General features: G+C 39.8%; 1 protein-coding gene across 1 annotated transcript in view; it reads right to left on the bottom strand.

The window, feature by feature from the left end:
- ANOS1 (anosmin 1) overlaps nucleotides 1-13,698 on the bottom strand; it is a 113,885-nt gene extending 100,187 nt beyond the window's left edge. Inside the window, exons 1-2 of the mRNA XM_014308711.2 lie at nucleotides 13,450-13,698; nucleotides 6,694-6,741 (exon numbers count right to left, since the gene is read on the bottom strand). Coding sequence (XP_014164186.1) covers nucleotides 6,694-6,741; nucleotides 13,450-13,698 — 297 coding nt within the window. The remainder of the gene's footprint in view (nucleotides 1-6,693; nucleotides 6,742-13,449) is intronic.
- Nucleotides 13,699-20,077: the final 6,379 nt, after the last annotated feature.

Here is a 20,077-nt window from a genome sequence, read left to right as displayed (position 1 = left end):
CAGGAAATTTAATGGTTATTGTAATGCTTTAACCAAGTTAGTTAATCAGTGATATGAAGGTTAGAGGCAGCCTGGGATGCAATGTTCATGGACTAGTGAAGTTTACAGTCCTGAGGGATATGGGTCTGGCAAAGAATAAGGTCAGGAAAAAATAAGGTCACAACCCTAAATATTAGGAAAGTAAACTTCCAGTTCTTCAAGATGTTAGTCAACAGGACTCCCTGGGAAGCTACTCTAAAGACAAGGGACCAGAAAAGAGCTGGCTGATCTTTAAGGACATGTTCCATACAGCAAAAGAACTCTCAATCCCCAAGTGTAAAAAATCAAGAAAGGATAGCAAGAGACCTGCATAGATAAGTAGAGACCTTCTGGTCAAGTAAAGGGCAAGAAGGAAATGCACAGGCAGAGGAAGTATGGACACCTATCCTGGCAAGAATATAAGGACATGGTCAAATAGGGTTAGGGAGAAGGCTCAGGTATTCAATATTTTTCCTCTCAGACTTCAGAGGCAACCTTTTTTTTCCCCCATGCCTCCCAAGTGGATGGGCTAAAAGAGAGACTGGAGGAGCAAAGTCACTGTACCTGTAACCAAAGATCAGTCCCATAACCACCTGAGGAACTGGAGCATGCATGGTCTATGGGACCTGATGAGATGTATCCCAGAGACCTGAGGGAATTGGCTGATGTATTTGCCGTAATATTTGAAAAGTCACAGCAGACAGGTGAAGATCCAGGTGGCTGGAAAAAGAGAAACACTACACCCATTTTTGAAAAAGGTAGAAAGAAGGATTCTAGGAACTACTAACCTGTCAGCCTCATCTCTGTGCCTGGGAAAACATGGAACGGATCTTTCTAGAAGCTCTGCTAAGGCACATGCAGGATAGGGAGGTGATTTGAGATACACAGCATGGCTTGGTTTAACCAGGCCTTTAACAGGGTCTCTCACAACATCCTTCTCTCCAAATTAGAAAGATGGATTTGATAGCTGGACTCTTTGGTAGAAGAGAATCTAGTTGGCTGGTCTCATCCAGAGGGTGGTGTTCCCTAGAGGTCACCAGACCCCTGGGCATCAGTACAGCTTACTGTTGTCATCTGTGGCATGGCAGGACTGAGGGGGCCCTAAGCAAGACCCTCTGCAGATGACACCAAGCTGTGTGGTGTGAGTGACATGCTTGATGCCATCCAGAGGGCATTGGACAAGTTAAATGTAGGCTCATGAGAATTTCTGAGGATCATCAAGTGCAAAGTGCTGACCTAGGCGAGACAATCCTTTGTATCAATACTGGCTGGGGGATGAAGGGATTGAGAGCTTCCCTGCAGAGAAGGACTTAAGGGTAGTGATGGGTGAAAAGCTGGATATGAGCCCACAGTGTGCACTTGCTCTAACTGCATCCTGGGCTGCATCAAACACAGTGGCATCAACTGACTGAGGGAGGTGATTCTGTCCCTCTGCTCCAGTGGGACCCCACCTGGAGTGCTCCTTCCAGCTCTGGGCTCCTCAGCACAGGAAATATGTGCCCCTGTTAGAGCTGGTCCAGAGGAGGGCCACAAAAATGATCAAATGGGAGAAGCACCTCTTCCAGTAGCAAAGCTGACTGACTGCCTGTGTTGGAAATAAGCTGAATTATGTTTTAGATAAAATCTATACAATACAGACACTACTTCATCCTGTATATAACCTGTATCTCATAATGCTTTGAAATAATCACTTAGGTAACTCATATCATAACAAATATGATTAGTTGGATGGGAAAAGGAGGAATAAGCCCAAAATAGGTTATATTTGCCTACCTACAGGCGTAACTCATGTGAAAATATTATTTAAAGACAATGTGAAGATGACAGGCATGAATATATTTTTTGTACTATTTTGCCAAACTCTTGGCTCTGATGAAAGATCTTAGGCCAGATGCATAAGAAAACTAGATTCATCAGTTTCCAGTTTTAACTGTCTTTCCCCAACCAGACAATAACCTCTGCAGATGTTCTAACTTTAATTCCTCTGCTGAGCCAGCTGTTGGCAACAGGAACTGAGGTTTTATGTAGTCATGTATGGGGAAAAAAGAAGGGAGTGTCTGTTTGTCTCGTTCTCTCCTCAGATAAGCTTTTTACCCCTGTGGTGTCTAGGAATGAGTAGAGCTGATGAGATCCAGGTGCTGGTCCAACAACTGTGCTAAGAAATACTGAGCCCAGCTCAATCCAACCCACTTTCTTTTTCACCCTCTCCACTTTGCAGTTCTACTTCCTCATGCTGTTGTTTATGAGCCCACCTTTGCATTACTTAGCAAGTCTGACAGGCTGCCAGCAACCTACTGGTAAAGTAAAAGAAATGTTATGTTTTAACTTTCATTGCCTAGACCAAATATGAATGGAACCTCAGTACACAAACAATTCTATACCATGTAGTATCAATCCTAATGAGTGTGTCAATGTTAGTGGAAACATTTATGTGGCTCCTGGGAACATGGAGGGCTGAAGAGTATATGTGAAATGCCTCTACACAAACATACTTTGAATCCATTCACCTTGTCCCAAAATGGCAACAGGGTCAGAGCTTTCTAGCAGCACAGTGGCTTCCAGCTCCTCCTGGAACAGCCCTTAATTCCTTTGAGATAATTCTCTGGTGTTTCCCTGTTGGTTTCTGTTACATTAGGAATCCCTGGTCTGCCTCTGTAAGACTGCAAGTGCATTCCAGTGTGGCCAGCACATTTCAGAGTCCCACTGGCAGAGGCTCCTCTTGCACGCTGTCCCTCTAACCTTCACTTCTCATCCCACAGGTCACCAGGCACAAAGCTGATACTGTCCCCCTCCCCTATCACAGCTAGTTTAAAGCTCTATCAATGGGCCCCTCTGGCTCCCAAGCAGCAACTCTCCTCCCTGAGAAAGGTGAGTCCTTACTGGTACAAGCATGCTTGGTGCTGCATAGACCATTCCATAGTGAAAAAAACGAAAATTTTGGTTGTGATCCAGCCACAGAACCATGCAGTAATAGACTTAGCCCATCTGTTTCTTCCAATGTTGCTGCCTTCAACTGGAAGTAGAGAGGAAATAGTAACTTGCGCCTCAGATTCCCTTGCCAAACATTCTAAGGCCCTGAAGTCCTTTTTGATCATCCTTGGACTTTGTGCTGCCACTTCATCATCTCCTATGTGGAAAATCAATAATGAGCAGTAGTCTCAGGACTGCTCCAGATTAGGAAGTTTCTGGGGGGCATCCCTGCCCAGGCCCCCAGGAAGACAGCAGATGACCTTTCTGTGGGTAGGGGCTGACTGCACACAGCACTGCAGATGTGGCCTCAACCAGCTGAGCAGAGGGGCAGGATCACCTCCCTGCTGGCAGTGCTCTCCCTAATGCCCCCCAGGATCCCAGTGGCCTTCTTGGCCCCAGGACACACTGCTGGCTCATGGACAGATGGCTGTCCACCAGCACCCCCAGGTCCTTCTCCACAGAGCTGCTTTCCAGCAGGTCACTCCCAGCCTGTGCTGGCACAGAGGGTTGTTCTTCCCCAGGTGCAGGACCCTGCCTTTGCTGAATTTCGCACAGTTCTTCCCTGCCCATCCTGTCAAGGTCCTTCTGAAGGGCTCTACAGCACTCTGTGGTATTGGCCACTCCTCACAGCCTTCTGTTGTCACTGAACTTGCTGAGGAGGCATCTGCCCTCTCATCCAAGTCACTGATGAATAAAATAAACAATACTGGGCCCAGTATTGAACGCTGGGGGATACCACGAGTGACAGGCCCCAGCCAGACCCTGTGCCTCATTACATCCCTCTGCAATTTGCCAGTCAAGTCAGTTCCAATCCCTCCAGTCCTTCCTTCCTGAGTTTGTTTATGAGGATACTGCAAGAAAGTGTCAAAAGCCTGGCTCAAATAGAGGCAGAAAATATCCACTGCATTTCCCCATCCACCGAGGTAAGTTGTTTCATTGTAGAAGGCCATCAGGTTCATCAAGGGCTACTCCTGAGAATCTACTTGTCATCTGTGTGGAGATGGACTTCAGAGTGAGGCACTCCACCACTTTTCCAGGGATTGAGATGAGGCTGACTGGTTGTTCAGTTCCCTAGGTCTTCCTTCTTACCTCTTCTGAAGGCTGAGGTGACATTTGTTTTCTTTCAGTCCTCAGGCACTTCCCCTGATTGCCACAACCTTTCAAAGGTGATTGTGTTTGGCCTACTTACAGTGTTCACCACGTCTCTCAGTACTTGTGGGTGCATCCCATCAGAGCCTAACCAAAGCCTAACCTTGTCAGAGATTCCTGAAGGCTGGTCTTGTCAGTGAAAACTGATGCAAGGAAGGTGTTCAGCAACTCTGCCTTCTCCTTGTTCCTCTGTTACCACTGTCCCATTCCATTAATTCCAGATGCGTCTTGGCCTTCCTTGCCTCATTTCTACTCACTCTGACAATCTCTCTGCATTCATTCCAAGTGGCCTGACCCTGCTTCCAGCTCCTGTGTATTTCCTAGTTACAATGGAGAAATTACATGAGCTCTTTATTCATCCACACAGGTCTCTTGCCCACTTTGGCCAATTTCTTGCTCACTAGGATGCATCATTCATGAACCTTACAGATGTGATCCTTAAGACCAACTAGCTCTCCTGGATCCCTCTTCCCCACAGGATCTGTTCCCACGGGATTCCTCCAAGAAAACCCCTAAAGAGGCTAAAGCTTGCTCTCCTGAAGTTCATGCTTACTTGCTGCCCTGCCTCCTTCTTGCCTAGTACTGAACTCCACAATCTCATGGTCACTGCAGCCAAGGCTGCCCCCAACCTTTTTATCTCCAGCAAGGCCTTCCATGTTAGTTGTAGTAAGATTGAGCAGCACACCATTCCTTGTGGAATCTTCCAGTACCTGTCACACGCATACAAACCTCCTCCACCGAAGTGCTGAGAAGAAGTAAAAGGAATTTGCATTTTTAAAAGTTTAACTGAATTCCCTACATCACTTTGAAAACTTTAGCTAGCTAAAGTAATTGTTTAACTTTGCATTGCAAAACACAAAAAATCAAAGCCATGCTGAAAAGACAACATTATGCTTAAGTTTAGCTCTGCTAACAATTTGGCCAAGTTTACATTTATTTATTTTCTAAATATGGCAAAGCTTCTTTCTTAAGGAAAATATATTACCTTCCCAAGAAAGAATGAAAAACATAGGGTAACATAACTGCAAAGCACATTTTAAGTAATTTAAAACTGAAACTATCACTGTTTTGTAATACAATATAATATTAATTTGTAGCATTCTTACACTGGTTTCAAGATACTGATTCAATTTCAAGGTAAAATTCATGTCAGCTTATATACACCTTATGTGGATTCAATAAACAGTGAGTGACTCAGATATTCTTATAACCTCTGCCCTGCTTTAAAACCTTGCCTACTTTTCTTGTGTGATTCCTTCTTTGTTGGGCAGACATAAACCATTGGAAAACCCTTCCAATTACTTACCACAGTAGGCTTTGCAACTAAATTTTTAAAAAACTGTATCAGGATCACTATGGAACAAGTGATGTGTCACTATGGAACAAGGCCCTTATGCTTTCCTGAAAAGGCAATTCAGTTATGAAATATGTGCTTTGCACATCTGTTTGGGGTTTTCAAGAAGAATTTTAAGAATGATAAGATTTCCTTGCAGAAGTGAAATCCTTAGCAGTGTGACACAGCTAATAGGAAATGTTCCATTCCATTATTTTCTTATATTGATGCTGTTGTACCCTAGATTTTAATACTGATAAAAGCAATCAACTTTGTTTTATTTACCTGCAACAGAACAGTCAAAAATTCGGCCCATTTCCAATCCCTTTTATGTCAACGGAAGCTAGATCAGCAAATGTGCAATCTCACTCTTTAAATGTACACAAGAAATCAACGTGTTAAAATCAAGGGTTAGCATCAGCATTTAACATTGACTGCATTATTGAAACAATACAGAACAATGCTACTTAGATTTAATTCCATTTTCAGTACAACCTTCATGAATAAAAAGGCCTAAATTATTAGAGAAACATATTTTTAGGACCTTTAGGCAAATTTCCAGTGAATGCATCTTCCATCAGATTTATGAATAGTCAGGAACAAATGTGCAATTCCACTTGAGCTAAACCCACTAAAGCTCCCAAATTGTTGTTGCTTCCACACAGGCACCATAGAAAGACCCTTGCACAGGAGAATCAGTTGACAATTAGCCCATTTACCCTTTAGGTTTCCAGGGTTTAAACGCTAGAATGGGAAAGGGGCATCAGTAGAGCCACCAGGATTTGTGTCAAGAATACTTTCCAAGAAACTCAGGTTCAAGATAAAAATTAAATATCCAAACTGAATGAAATGTTGAATGTTGAAATACCCTGGTACTGTTGGAGGAAGATTTTTAAGTTATTGACAGTTTTACTTTCTTCTGACCAAAAATACTGAAAAAACCACAAATGAGACACCAGTTTCTAGCCAGTGTAAACTTTCTTAAAGTGACAGAATTATGTTGGTTTAACTATGCTTGATACATATCCTGCAACATGGTTCCTTTGTCCTGAAAGAATAATCACTTGGTTTTAATTTTTGATATTTTATTACAGGTTGAGGTTTCCAAATAAAATATAAACAGACACTTCTGAAAACAGGCTAAGAAGAAAAGCACTTAATCTACAGACAAGAGACTCAAAGCAAATAGGTAACATAAATGAGAGAGGAAAAAGCAGACTTACCTTTGAACACTGTTTATGATTCTGGCACCAAGCAAGTGACCCATTGTTCTGAAAGACAAAAGAAATGTACATGAATAGTAATATTTCTTTCAGGCTAGACATGTTCACCCTAACATATTTAACTGGAACACACCATCCAGTTCTGCTTAGAAAATGATGTTGTATCACAACGTAAGTACCAATCCTGACTCCTGGTGCCTTTTGTGGAGTTAAAGGCTCACACAAGTGTAAAGTGAACATTAAAAAGTTAGGAAAGCATTTCAGCGGGCAAGTTTGATGGAAAACTGAATAAAGTCATCTTTCAGTCCATCTCTGTAAACACTTGCTGTCTAGAATTCCTAAGTAGTAGACAAAAGGTAACACTTGCATTTTAGAAATTGATATAGATTAGTAGTGATTCATGAAAAGAAAAGTCCATTAGTTGCATTTCAATATTGCACATCATTTAAAACAAATTGTCAAGCAAAGATAATGAACAACCTTTATGTAAATGGAAAATTCAATTAAATGCAATATGAGTTTCCCAAAAGACACCTGTGCCAGTCTTATTTTATATTTTTGATAATAAAGTGTGTTTCCAAGATAAGGAAACAGTATAGCTCTGATTTATCCTGACTGCAGTAAAACAACCAATACAGTATAACATGCAAAATAATAACTTAAGCTAAAGGAAAAGAAAACACAATGAGAAGAGAAAGAGAAGTATGAAACTGGCACAGGGACAAACAGCAACTTGTTGTTCTTCTAGAGATGTTTCTGAAAGGTCAATTTTGGAAAAAACTCACAGCTCAGAAGTGTATGTTTGTGGTGTTAAAAGATGAAACAAAATAATTATTTACTTTCTGGAAGATTGAAACAACATCAGGAAGACCTAAAGGACTGAACATGAGAAATAGGGTACAAACCCTGCAACACATCCAAAGTCCAGGGTAAGGACATCATATGTATCTACCTTTTCCATCACTTATAAATCCATACTCTGGAAACAGAATGGTTGAAGATTCTGGTCAATCTATTGTTCAGAATTAGGCTACAATTGTTAGTCTATAAGGGAGTAAAAGGACACCCTTTCATAGGAATTAGGCAAGATATCCCCACAGGGAATGTGACTGCAGTATTCTGTCACTGTTAGCACCAGCTATAGATTTGGAAATCAGTTTCCAAGGAGGAGGAATTCAGGTAGGCCAGAATGCAAAGTACTAATATAACAGCACTGTATCTTTTTCTCTTTCTCCTTTTTTGTTTTTATTAAAGAGTGATGCAAATAATGGAATAATATACATATGTTACATAGGTTGGTTTCATCTGGTATAATTTTCTTCACAGTAGCTAGCATGGTCTGTGTTTTGGATTTGTGCTGGAAGCAGTGTTGATAACACGTGGATGTTTTTGATACAGCTGAGCAGTGCTTACAAATGCTTACATACAGCATCAAGGCCTTTTCTGCTCCTCACCCCATCCCACCTGGGAGGGCTGGGGGTGCACAAGGAGTTGGGAGGGGACACAGATGGGACAGATGATCCCAACTGACCAAAGGGATATTCCATACAATATGGTGCCCTACTCAACATATAATGCCAAAGGGAGGAGGAGAAGGGATGGATATTTTGAGTGATGGCGTTTGTCCTCTCAAATCACCACTATGCATGATGAAGGGGATGGCTGAACATCTGGGAAATAGTGAAATAGTTCCTTGTTTTGCTTGTGTGCATGGCTTTTGCTTTACCTATTAAACTGTCTTTATCACAAGCCATGAGGTTTTCCTACCTTTACTGCTCTGACACTCTCCCCAGTCTCACCCATGGATCAACTGAGTGAGCACATGCCAAGCTTAGCTGCCAGCTGGCTCTTAACCACAGCAATGCAAAACTTCTTATGTGTAAAACTCACACAGATAAAGTAAAAATTATTCTGTCAATATACAATTCAGACAGAGAAACAGATACATTAGAATCATTTTAATGGAGACAACCACAATAGTTTTTCAATACTGCAGCACTGTGCTCTGATCTCAGCAAAGTTTGTAAGCTTGAATACAGTGATTTGCTACCACAACTATGAAGCCCATGCTTTGAAGCTGGATCTCTCTTTGCGAATGTTTAAAAAGATCATGTTTGTGCACGCCTTCATACAAGTATGTAGCCATATGTTCACAAAGTTTCCAAGACGTGGCCGGCAGGTCAAGGGAAGGGATTGTCCTCTTTTAATCTGCTCTCATGTGCCACACATGGAGAACTGCACGAAGTTCTGGAATCCTCAGGACAAGAAAGTCAAGGACCTGTTGGGACAGGTCCAGGGAAGGGTCACCAAAATTATCTGAGGATCAGAGCCCCTTTCAATAAAGGCTGAGACACTTGGGGCTGTTCAGCCTGGAGAAGAGAATGCTCCAGAGAGACCTCATTGCAGCCTTTCATTATATGAAGGGGACTTGCAAGAAAGACAGGGAGACCAAGGCCTGTAGGGACAGAACAAAGGGCAACAGATGAAAACAGAGAAGGCAAATTTAGATTGGATCATAAGAAGTTTTTTCCCTAGATAAGGGTGGTGAGATACTGGAAGAGGTTACCCAGAGAAGTGGTGGATGCTCCATCATTGGAACTGTTCAACAACCAACATGATCTCATGGAAGATGCCAGGGCAGGAAGGATGAACTAGATGATCTCTAAAGATCCCTTTCAATTTCCATCATTTTGTGACTTCAACAATCTCCACAGTCAGACTCTCAGAATGGTTTGGCATTCACCACAACTCTTAATCTGATCTTCAGAAAATTCATATATGTCTTTTTTTCATATGAGCTGAAATGCTAACAATTTCTACTTCTCTATTACCAAGGAAGCTATGGGGATAATAAAGACATATTCACTCTTTTTCACTCCTTTAACTTATTTCCAGTTATTTAGGAGCATTTTAAAACAATCAGTTCATACCATTTAATTTCAATATTTTATGAAAATTTATTTTATCTTCCAGCAGATTACCATGCAATACTACTTAATTTTATAATACCATTTTTATTTGTCATTACAGTAAAATTTAGCTAAAACAGATTCACTAGCATAAGATTAGCTAACTATGAGCACCATCTCAGGTCCAAGCCCTTTGGAAAGAGACATAAATAAAAGAAATAAAACTTTAGAACAGCTGTAAATAACAAGCTAGTGGGAATTCTTTAGTATTATTCTCAATGCTGTATTAGGATTTATTATTTCCATTTACAAATCTAGCCAGCAGCGATGTTAAAACAATATTTTATGTGCTAGTTTCAATTTATCCCCCTTTCGTCTCCACATAAAATGTGACAGAAGTAGCTGATTGCAATAACAGATCAGTAGCAGCTCACCACTTTGTTCCAGTTATGTTGCTACTTTCCACTGAACTAGAAAAAGCAGCTCTGCTTTTAAATTAGATTTGTTACTTGAGACAATAAAGCCATAAATGCCCAGATGTTTGGTTCCCCTACTTGATAATTTCAACATCTACAACTGTTCTCATTTTTCTACTAAAACCTATCAGTACCTGAGTTAAAAAGGAAGTCTATCAAAATGTAAAAATATTGTTTAGCAACTTCAACTACATACAAACTAACATGATGTGAATGATCTTTCATTGTATACGGAAAAACAAATTCTACAGGCTTCCTTTGAATAGCAAGGTATCAGAGCAAGCACAAACTCTAAATGAAGGCTCCCCTCCACTCTGCATCTTAACACACGGTTTATCACAAACATTCAGCTGTGATTATTGCTCATGCCAGTGTACCTGGCTGAAACCATAATCTAAAATAATCAGCAATTTGTGTTTTATCTGTAGCATTTTACATGCTCCCACATTCCATTCTCAGTTCCCTCATGTCTGTTTTTTTTCAAACCCAATTCTGACTTGACTTATGCCAGTGAGACTTTGACTTCATCTTTAGTGGTGGCTTCAATCTGCAGTGTAGAAATGGCCTCAAGGAAGAGTTAAATACCATTTTTCCTGCCCATTTATAACCCTTGCACAGCCTATCTTCAGGGCAACCTTGAAGCATCCTAATCTGCATACTGAAGAGAGCAAACTGCACTCAACAGGGCAAACTCCAAGCATCCCATCTTCCCAGGCCTGACATCATAGGAAAGATGTCAGGCAGAGGAAACTAAAGCAGTCTCCAACAGCACAAAAGAGATGGATTAGAGGAACTCAGGCCACCACCTGAGCCCCATACACTTTCTATCTGCCAGGAAGGAAAGGGCAGACAAACTTCAAGAATCAGACCTTCAAAGACCAGGGCTGTTTGACATGTACAAGAAAAAGAGCTTACAAAAGCAAAAACATGAGGGAAAAAAAACTAAAACAAAACAATAGATAAATATTACAAGACTCGTAGGATTACAAGATCATATTACAAAATTCATTCCAGCAAGTATTTGTGCATACTTGATTTCCTTTGTTAAACTACAAATGCCCTTCATCCTAAACAGTTAAGACAAACATCTCTATTCTGTGCCTTGAAAAAAGGAAAGCTGTGCAGCATCTCTTGTAAAAAAAACCAAAAACATGTAGAGAAGCAAGAAAAATCAATCTTCTTCTACCTACAGTAGGCCCCATAAGGGGAAAGAAGTTAATAACATTCACAAGCAAGTACAAACTGGTCTTTAATTGGAGCAATGTGTGTCAAAAAAAAAACAGTGTAAAATTACTTAATTTGCATCTCTGTCCATAGTTATGCCAGGAGATAAAACCCTTCTTTTGAAATGCCAGACATGAGCTACTAGGCACTTCATCTGCTATGACAGTAGCTGCATATCTATTATCAGTTGTGGAAGTCTCTTCTCCCCTGCCCAATCTTCAATCCACATTTGTGTGAAACCATTGTCTCTCAAAAGTGGCCTCTCCTGACAACCTCACTGATTCTTTCAAAATGACAAAAAAAGCATAGAATAAACCTTTCAAATAACAGTACCCACTGAAGTAAAACAGAACAGTTGAATAGACAAATCAATAACTGCTGCAATGATGAATTTAAAAAGAGGCTCCCAATATACATTTTCTGTACCCCTTCAAAAATCTCAACAGCATGAAGTTAACAGTAACAGTTAAGTATAACCTGTGTTTAACGTGCATTTCCTGACTGCATGGTCACTGTGGCACAAATGAATACAGGTACTTATCTAATGTCAGTGTTGCGTGTCCCCAGGCCCAGCTCTGAAATGTGGAACTAAAGTGCAAAATGGAATCAACAAAATCAAACTAGGCATCCCAGCTCCCAAATACAAAAGTATGCACTCAGGAATTAATTTCAGGTAAGTCTGTACACTTAGTGGGGAGAAATATCAAAACCAATAGATAGGAAATGCCAAAGAGAAATTTATTTCTTAAAGCCCTTCTATCAAGATTAAACACAAACTTGTAGTAAATGTATGGGCAGGGGAACCACAGTACCACCTCTCCTGGTCTATGGTATTTAGTTATGCTTTTGTATATAAATACCAGGAACAGATTTTTCTTTGAAAATAATTCAGGAAAATGAAAAGAGGGCACCCTGTTACACAACACTAAGAACACCTACCCCAGAAGTCTTTTACCAAGTTACGGCAAATTTAAGCCCTTATGCACTTGGAGATGACTCAGCAACAGGCTAGAGTGGAGACTAAAACCTGGCCAGTGAAACCAAACCACTGTAGAAATGCACAGGAGAAACATGGAGCTGCAGATGGTGAAGGAGAAAGTTATGAAGTCCAACAGCAAGGTCCATCAAGACTGGCCCTTTCAAGGGCAACTTATGCAAACATATTTTTAGCATTATTTCTACTACATGCTTGTCCAGTGTAGGTCAAGTTTGAAGACCATCTGCTGGAGAAGTCATGGACAGAAGAACAGTATGAGATTAAAATGGCCATAAAATACAACAAAATAGCAGTAATATTCTGAATAGTAATAGTAATATTCTGGTTCCTTGGCTTCTGTTCAGGAAAGAAAGGAAGGAAATACAAACAACTGAAATTAGTACATTTTGCTCTTTTGCTCTATATAGTTTCTGATTTCATTGTACATTGTATTTTACAGAAAGAATTCCTTAGTAAGGGATTTCTGTTGCCTTATAATGGTTCTAATAAAGAATGAAACTGAAAAAAATAAGCATCAACTAATAATAAACTGAATGTTACTGTGTAGCTCTGAGCCATTCCCATCTGTCCTGTCAGTAGACACCAGGAAGAAGAGATCAGCACCTTCCTCTCCACTTCCCCTTTTCAGATAGAGAGCAATGAGGCCACCCTTCAGCCTCCTCGTCTCCAAATCAGACAAGCCCAAAGTCCTCAGCCACACTTCTCAGGATGTCTTCCAGCCCTGTCACTGGCTTTGTTGCCCTCCTCTGGGAGCATTCAAGGACTTTCACATCCTTATTAAATTGTGGGGCTCAGAATTGCACACAGCACTCTGGGTGAGGCTGCACCAATGCTGAATACAGTGGGATAATCACAATTTTGAGCAGCTGGTGGTGCTGTCTTTGATGAATTCCAGGATGTGATTTTCCCTCTTGGCTGCTTTGGAACCCTGCTGATTCCTATTCAGCCTGATGCTGATCAGTCACCCCAGATATTTTTCTGCAGGGCTGCTCTCCAGCTCCTCCTCTGCCAGTTTATACTTGTGCCCAGCATTATGCAGAATCCAACATTTTTTACTTGTCAAATTTCATCCTATTAACCATTGCCCAATGCTCTAACCTATCTAGAACCCTATGCAAGGCCTCTCATCCCCCAAAAGAATCACCAGCACCTCCCAATTGGGTAACAGCAAGCTTGCACTAATGTTGCATTCACCTGCTGCACCCCGAGCACTGATAAATGCATTGAACAGAGCTGGCTCTAGAACCAAACCCTGAGGAACACCAGTGATGAACAGACACCAGCCAGGTGTGGCCCCATTCACTACAACCCCTGAACCCTGTCCTTCAGCCAGTACACCATAAGCCCACTCATCCCAGCTGTCCCTGGCATTCCCTGAGCCTGGCTCATCTTTTGCCATGCCTGAGGCTGTTGATGACCCTGTACCAGCACCCAGCTCTGCCCAGCCCTCAGAGAGGCCACAGCCTGCAATGAGGTCACCCCCAGCCCTGGCTCTCCATGCCCTGGGAGCCAGCCCAGCCTGAGACTGACAGCACAGGACTGTGCTTTGAGGTCTAAAATAACATCTTCATTTATTTCTGATGTATAAGTAATGTCCTTAGACTTTATTCTAGTTAGCAAAAGCACAAAGCAAAATTTCAACACCAAAACCAAATAAAGATCACCCAAGCAAGAGAAAACAAAAAAGCATATAAAATCTACCAGAACAAAACAAAAACAGCAACAAAAAGATACTGCATAGGACTCTAATGTGAGAAAAGGTAGGAGCTCAAACAGCACTTAGCACCATATTAGTCACACTGTTTAATATATTACTATCAGATAACTTTAGGACTGTGTTATATAAACACGTAGAAATTCAGCATTAAGCTTAACTACGTACATATATTTCCTCTGCCACCTTATAATGACATACAACTCTTAAAAAAAAAAAAATTAAAAAAAAAAACACCAAGCAACAGTATTCCCAAAAAAAGACGCTGAGGGCAAGAACGCATTTTGGAATAAACACCTGAAGTTATTCTGTTACTGTAACTAACCACTGTGATTCCTCACAACTAAATCAAATGTACAATGCCCTCACAGGAAGCCATTTTTATACCACAGATGCTTAAATCATAGAAAAGTCAATGCTGGTTACTAGTTAATCCAAACAATTATGTTAAAGAGATGACTGAATGTAAGAAATACTTATAAAACTGATCATCCTAAAAATTCATTCTCTGAATTTGCAACTATTAACCAAAATTAAATTATCATGGGCCACAGCGTGACTCACACTGCCACCTAATTTTAAACATCTGGATTTGACACCAGAAAATGGATATCACAAATAATTTTTTAGAAAGTCTTAGTCAGGTTTTCTTTGGGATTTATGTTGACATTGCCATAATCTGAAATGTGCTAGCTCCTATCACAAGATATGGTGGGTCCTCCTGTAGATGGATGGCTACAAATAAAACTATATTCACCTAAACATTGTGTTGATATTTCCTAAACAGTTTATACAAAGTCAACCTTTATTGCTGTTACAGACCAAAACATTAAAAGATACAACTTCACATACACCAAAAACATAAAAAAACCACAAGAGTAATTAAAAAAGAAATTAAGAAAATCACCAGCCATCACCTATATCATGAGACACAACACTATTTGTTCTTTGGCTGTCATCATTAGTAGGTTCCTAGAAAGACAATCATCAAAATCCAAAGGCCATTAGCAGTGAAACAGCAAAAGATCAGTACTTTTGAAAATAGACTATGCATTACTCGGATTAAATTTACATCTCTAAGTATGGGACACCTTTCCTCTTTTTAGAGCACTGTCTTCTCAAATGCCCAGAAAAACTAGTAGATAAACACAAGCTGTAAAAACAAATGAGCACAGAAATCCTTGTGTCTCCACACACTTGTGAGTTATGACTGCCTTCTTGTGGTTTCACAGACTTCACCCTTACCACTTCTAAGACTGATCTCATCTGAGGTCTTATTCTCAGAAGCCTTTGGACTTAAAGAAGGGTTCAGCAGAAGTCTTTACCAATCTGTAAAAGAATCCAGATGAAATAAACTTCACTTCTCCCTGCAACAGGAGGAATTAAACACAGAGAACACCAGCTTGAAGTTATTAAAGTTATATATTGAATCTCAAACAATATTTGGGCCAAATTTCGAACACATTTTTTGGGATTAAGTAATCCAGTTCAAGTGAACAGAAACTAGTCTAACAGCATTAATATGGGAAGCAAAAGATAGCTTGTCAAGTACTTGTTCATAGGCTCTATATCAAAATCCCCACCCTTTCAAAATGCTAATGCACCTCTTCTGTTGTGTCATAAACTTGATTTTCTATACATATGAAATAATGAGATAATAAAAGTACGTGCAGGCTTAAGGATGTGACAGAAGTGTAGCCTTGGGAAATTAACATCAAAAGAACAAAATATGTTCTAAAAATGTAATACTTGCTTATGTAGATATATACAATCTACTTTGTATTTGAAAAAATACAACTGGTTCTCAATATAGGATATTGCATGCTGCTTTGAATGCTGATTTGATTTTATAACTGAAAACTACAGTCCATATTACTATTCTGTATAATTCTAAGATTACTGGTTAGTTGGGTGACTCCCAACAGCATGTGATGTGGTATGTTTATCACAGGCTGCATTTGCCTCCACTGCCTACCAACAGAGCATTCCACAATCACCTACAAACTCCCTAGGAAGTCATGTGGACCACAGAAACACATCTATTGAGCAAAACACCTGGTCTTGATGGGCTCGATGTATGCACTACACATATTTCAACTTTTCACCTTTCCTTCAACTAATTCTAGTCTGGTCCCACAGACACAATGTCCATTAGTTGCTAAAGCACATTAGATCTCCCTGGATTATCTCTTCAAGTTATGTTAATGCAGAAGAAATCCAGTGCATGAACTCTCAGACTGGTCCATAATGAGAAAGAAAAGGTGATCATGATACTTAAGAGACTCACTCCCAAGGCAAACTCTGATCTACATTAAAACACTAAGGTGAAGTAGCATCTCAGACATTTCTAAAATCTCCCAAACACACAAAAGTAATAATTCAGTGCTTCCTATTAGACTAAATTTTCCTCAAATGCCACAGTTTCAGGGTCAGTCAGGGCAATGTTCCTTTCTGGACTTGCAAAATGCTTAAGGTTCTGTTGTCTCGCATCCTTAAGAAACTAACCACACACACACACACAAAAAGAGTAACAACCATGCATTTTTATATCAACTAAAACGTCCATTATAAATAGGCTAACCATAAACTACACAAACACAGAATAGTCCATCCATGTTCCATTGCCATGGAGTAATTTCCGATTCCAAAAACTGCTAAATGCATTTTACTGTACCACATAGTGGCCATGTGAAGTTTCACTGCATTTCCTCCTATTCCGTCTGGCATGTAAGAGAGGGACATCATTATATACCACACTTGTAACTTTGGCAAGGGTATGGATACACACACCTGTCCTTCAAACTTCGCAGCTCTTCAGTAGCCATGTTACTATGACTCAGTCAGGTACCAGCAAATCACACACTCACATTCTTGGGCTTAACAGACTATTTATTTCCAATATAATTGCATAAAATGCACATGGTAAATTTCATGAATGCATTTCCTTTCTCTTTGGCATGTGCTACCAGTTTACAAGATACTAAATATTTCAAGCCACAGTAGCAGCCACATCCCCACAAGCTGATGAATACATATATTTTCATTTCCCTTTTAAAGGAACACAAATGAAAATATACAAATTCCATGAGGCACCTTTCTCAACATAGAATATTTGTGACAAGTATCTCCTTATTCCTATTGTCTTGATGTATTACTATAAAATTTTCCTCTTTGGAGGCAATAAGATCAATAAACATAATTGCCAGTATGAATCCTGTGTTTCACTATCTTTTAATACTTTTAAATGCATGTAGTAAATTACAATCTCAGCAATAAAATTTAGCACAAATAACAATCCTACAGATGAAATATGCAGTCTAAAATTTGACCACAATTATTCATTGGTAGCTCCAGAGACCTATTAATATTTGTAACATTTTTTATACAAAAATAATGCTTTGGAGGAATTATTAAAGTACACAGCAAAGCTCTCAAAAGTAAAAAGTGTAAAACTTAACACAGTCCTTAGAGGTCTAAGAGTTGTGTAAACAGTCTTTGGGGATTTTTGTTCCATTTTCCACAGAAGACCTGTCTCAGTGAGCAAAGTGCACCTCACCAGACCTGGGATTTCCTAGAAACATTTGCAAAAGGGTTGTGGCCATTCAGGAATTGGAGATTTTTTTCTAATAAAAATGACCCTTGGACTTAAGCAAAATAGCCTATCTGCAATCTGAACCAAACCCAATGCAATATTGTTAGAAACCACACACACACACACAAAAAGTCTTTCACCACAACAGTTAAAGCAGCATTTCAGAAAAAAAAGTATTATTTCCCTGATATATTTTTATTATTATTTTCATACATCTGCCTTCACTGCAGATGTTGCAGACAGACAGAAAAGACGTAATGGGTGCAGTTTAATAAGGACACAATTTATTGTTTCATCTCTAAAGCACAGCTCAACAAAAATCTTATCAGACAGGTTAACACGCTTCTCTCCATTGCTCCTATTTTTTTCGTCCTTGGCCTGTCCCTTCCAACCCAGCTCTCGCTTCTGCATAAGGCCAATACACCAGGTTGCCAAATTAAACTTGTCATAAAGACTGGGAGATGCCAGTAGCATCTGCTCAGACACCACACATCACATCCCGTCACTTACTGAACGTCCTTCTTCCAGCAGTGTCCCACAAGCAGAGGAAGTCATGGTGCCCTTCTCCAGACCAGTCAGTGCTGCTGTCTTTCCCCAGCTCCCAGACCTGCAATCCCTGTTGGTGCTTGTGTGCAGACCACATGCTTATTCCTTTCCTATTTTAAGGAATGGTAACAGATCCCACAACAGCAGAAGTTGCAATGACATTGTGGTGACAATGGATGAAAAACAGGCCTCAAGTGAAGGAGGACCCTGAAGGGTGGGTGAGTCATTCCCTTTCCACTTGAAATTCAACACATCTGTTAACCTGATCCGAGCAGAGACCCTTTGGCCCTGCAACACTGACTCTATATTCCTGAGAGAAACACCCTTTTCATACAAGTTACAATAGATTATTCCTTTTTTCTAAGGAATTTTTCCTTGTTCCAGCTTAAGAACTGTATGCTACAAGAAACGTATATTCCATGGGAGAGTTGCTGCAGTCCAGTGTTCTAGACCACCTTGCAAGCAACCTAAAACTGTGAAAGGACAGATGAGAGAGAGAGAAGTCAACATTAAATTCTACTGATAATGATATACTGAAACTATTCATACAATTCAAGATACAGAGGCATTAACTTCATCTTTCTTCACTGACAATCTTCAGTGGAAAATTTATGTTGCTTCATCACATTGCCATAAGATTTCCCACAAACATAAAAGCACTTCATATGTCAGGTTTTTAGAATACAGTCTTATAACTAACTAATGAAGACATACCATAAAAGGAAAATAAATCTCCCTTGAAGGCAGAACTGAAGCATTTGTCATTAACACATATGGTTACCAGAGATGTAGCTGTTATGCAGAACAAGCATTTGCTGACAGGTCCATCATGTTTCAGACCTTCCTGGCACCAGGTGAAAGAGCTAAAAATTAAATCAGGTTAATTTGAATTGAAGTTATTGAAAGCCTTGTAACATGAGAGATGTCAAAGCACAGCCTAAGTCCCTACTCAAGCCACAGAATTTTAAAGCCTTCAGTTAATGTAAACAATTGGATATGGAATTTCACAGAATTCCACTGCAGGAATCACACCAGTTGTGAAGCCCAGCATTTGCTTTTATATCTTTAATCTAAATCAACAGCCACAAAAGAAAACCATTGTAATATATATCCTTAAGCTCTAAAATGTGGACGACTGCAGTTAATACCAGTTGTCAATAACTTATACTATCAGCAGGCATTTTATATTACGATTCTGTTTCTCTATCTTAAATCATCTTTTTCTGCAGAACTGACAAATATGTCAGTTGTTCCTTTTTGGAAAGTCACTAATATGGGTGGTATGCTCCACGAATTCTTCCCAATTATAAAGTTTCCTTCCATTTTACTAGCCTTGTCACCCCTGTAAAGCAACTAAGAAAGAAAGACAGTGAAGGGGGTTCTGGTACTCCAAGTAGATTGATATTATTCAAGTTTCTTTTTCATTGGACTGAGGAGCTCTGCTCAATTTACTTTCTCAGTGGGAAGTTCATGGGTGAGAACAAGTTAACTGAGGCTCGATCTATACCAGATGGATCTCCTAGGTATGACTAAGCATCTTAGAGGCATAAAAATTTGATATCTGCTCCTATTAAGAGAACATGCCATGCCTGTTGATGAAACTTAAAGGGATACTTTGGAATCCCTGGAGGCACCTAGATACATGGAGTAATAATCAGAAACTGGGCAGTACCTAATCCTAAAAAAAAAAAAAAATTGTCTACTATCTTTAGAGGTACTTAGCTCTGGTTACATTAAATTGCTTCCCTTGTCATCTGAAAGAATCTCTTCTACAAATATTTAAAGGTGCTTTACATTTAGCATGTAACTGGCAATTCAGTTTTACTTTGTCCTAATGTCATTGTTATTTACTACCACTGAATTGAAAAGAAAGATGTCATGATACAATAAGATGGTATTTAACAAATTCAACTTAATCGCCTTTAA

This window comes from Geospiza fortis, unplaced genomic scaffold, assembly GCF_000277835.1.
Source record: "Geospiza fortis unplaced genomic scaffold, GeoFor_1.0 scaffold50, whole genome shotgun sequence".
Lineage (NCBI taxonomy): Eukaryota > Metazoa > Chordata > Aves > Passeriformes > Thraupidae > Geospiza > Geospiza fortis.
Note: the sequence above shows the minus strand (reverse complement) of the source record. Positions and strands in the feature narration are given on the sequence as shown.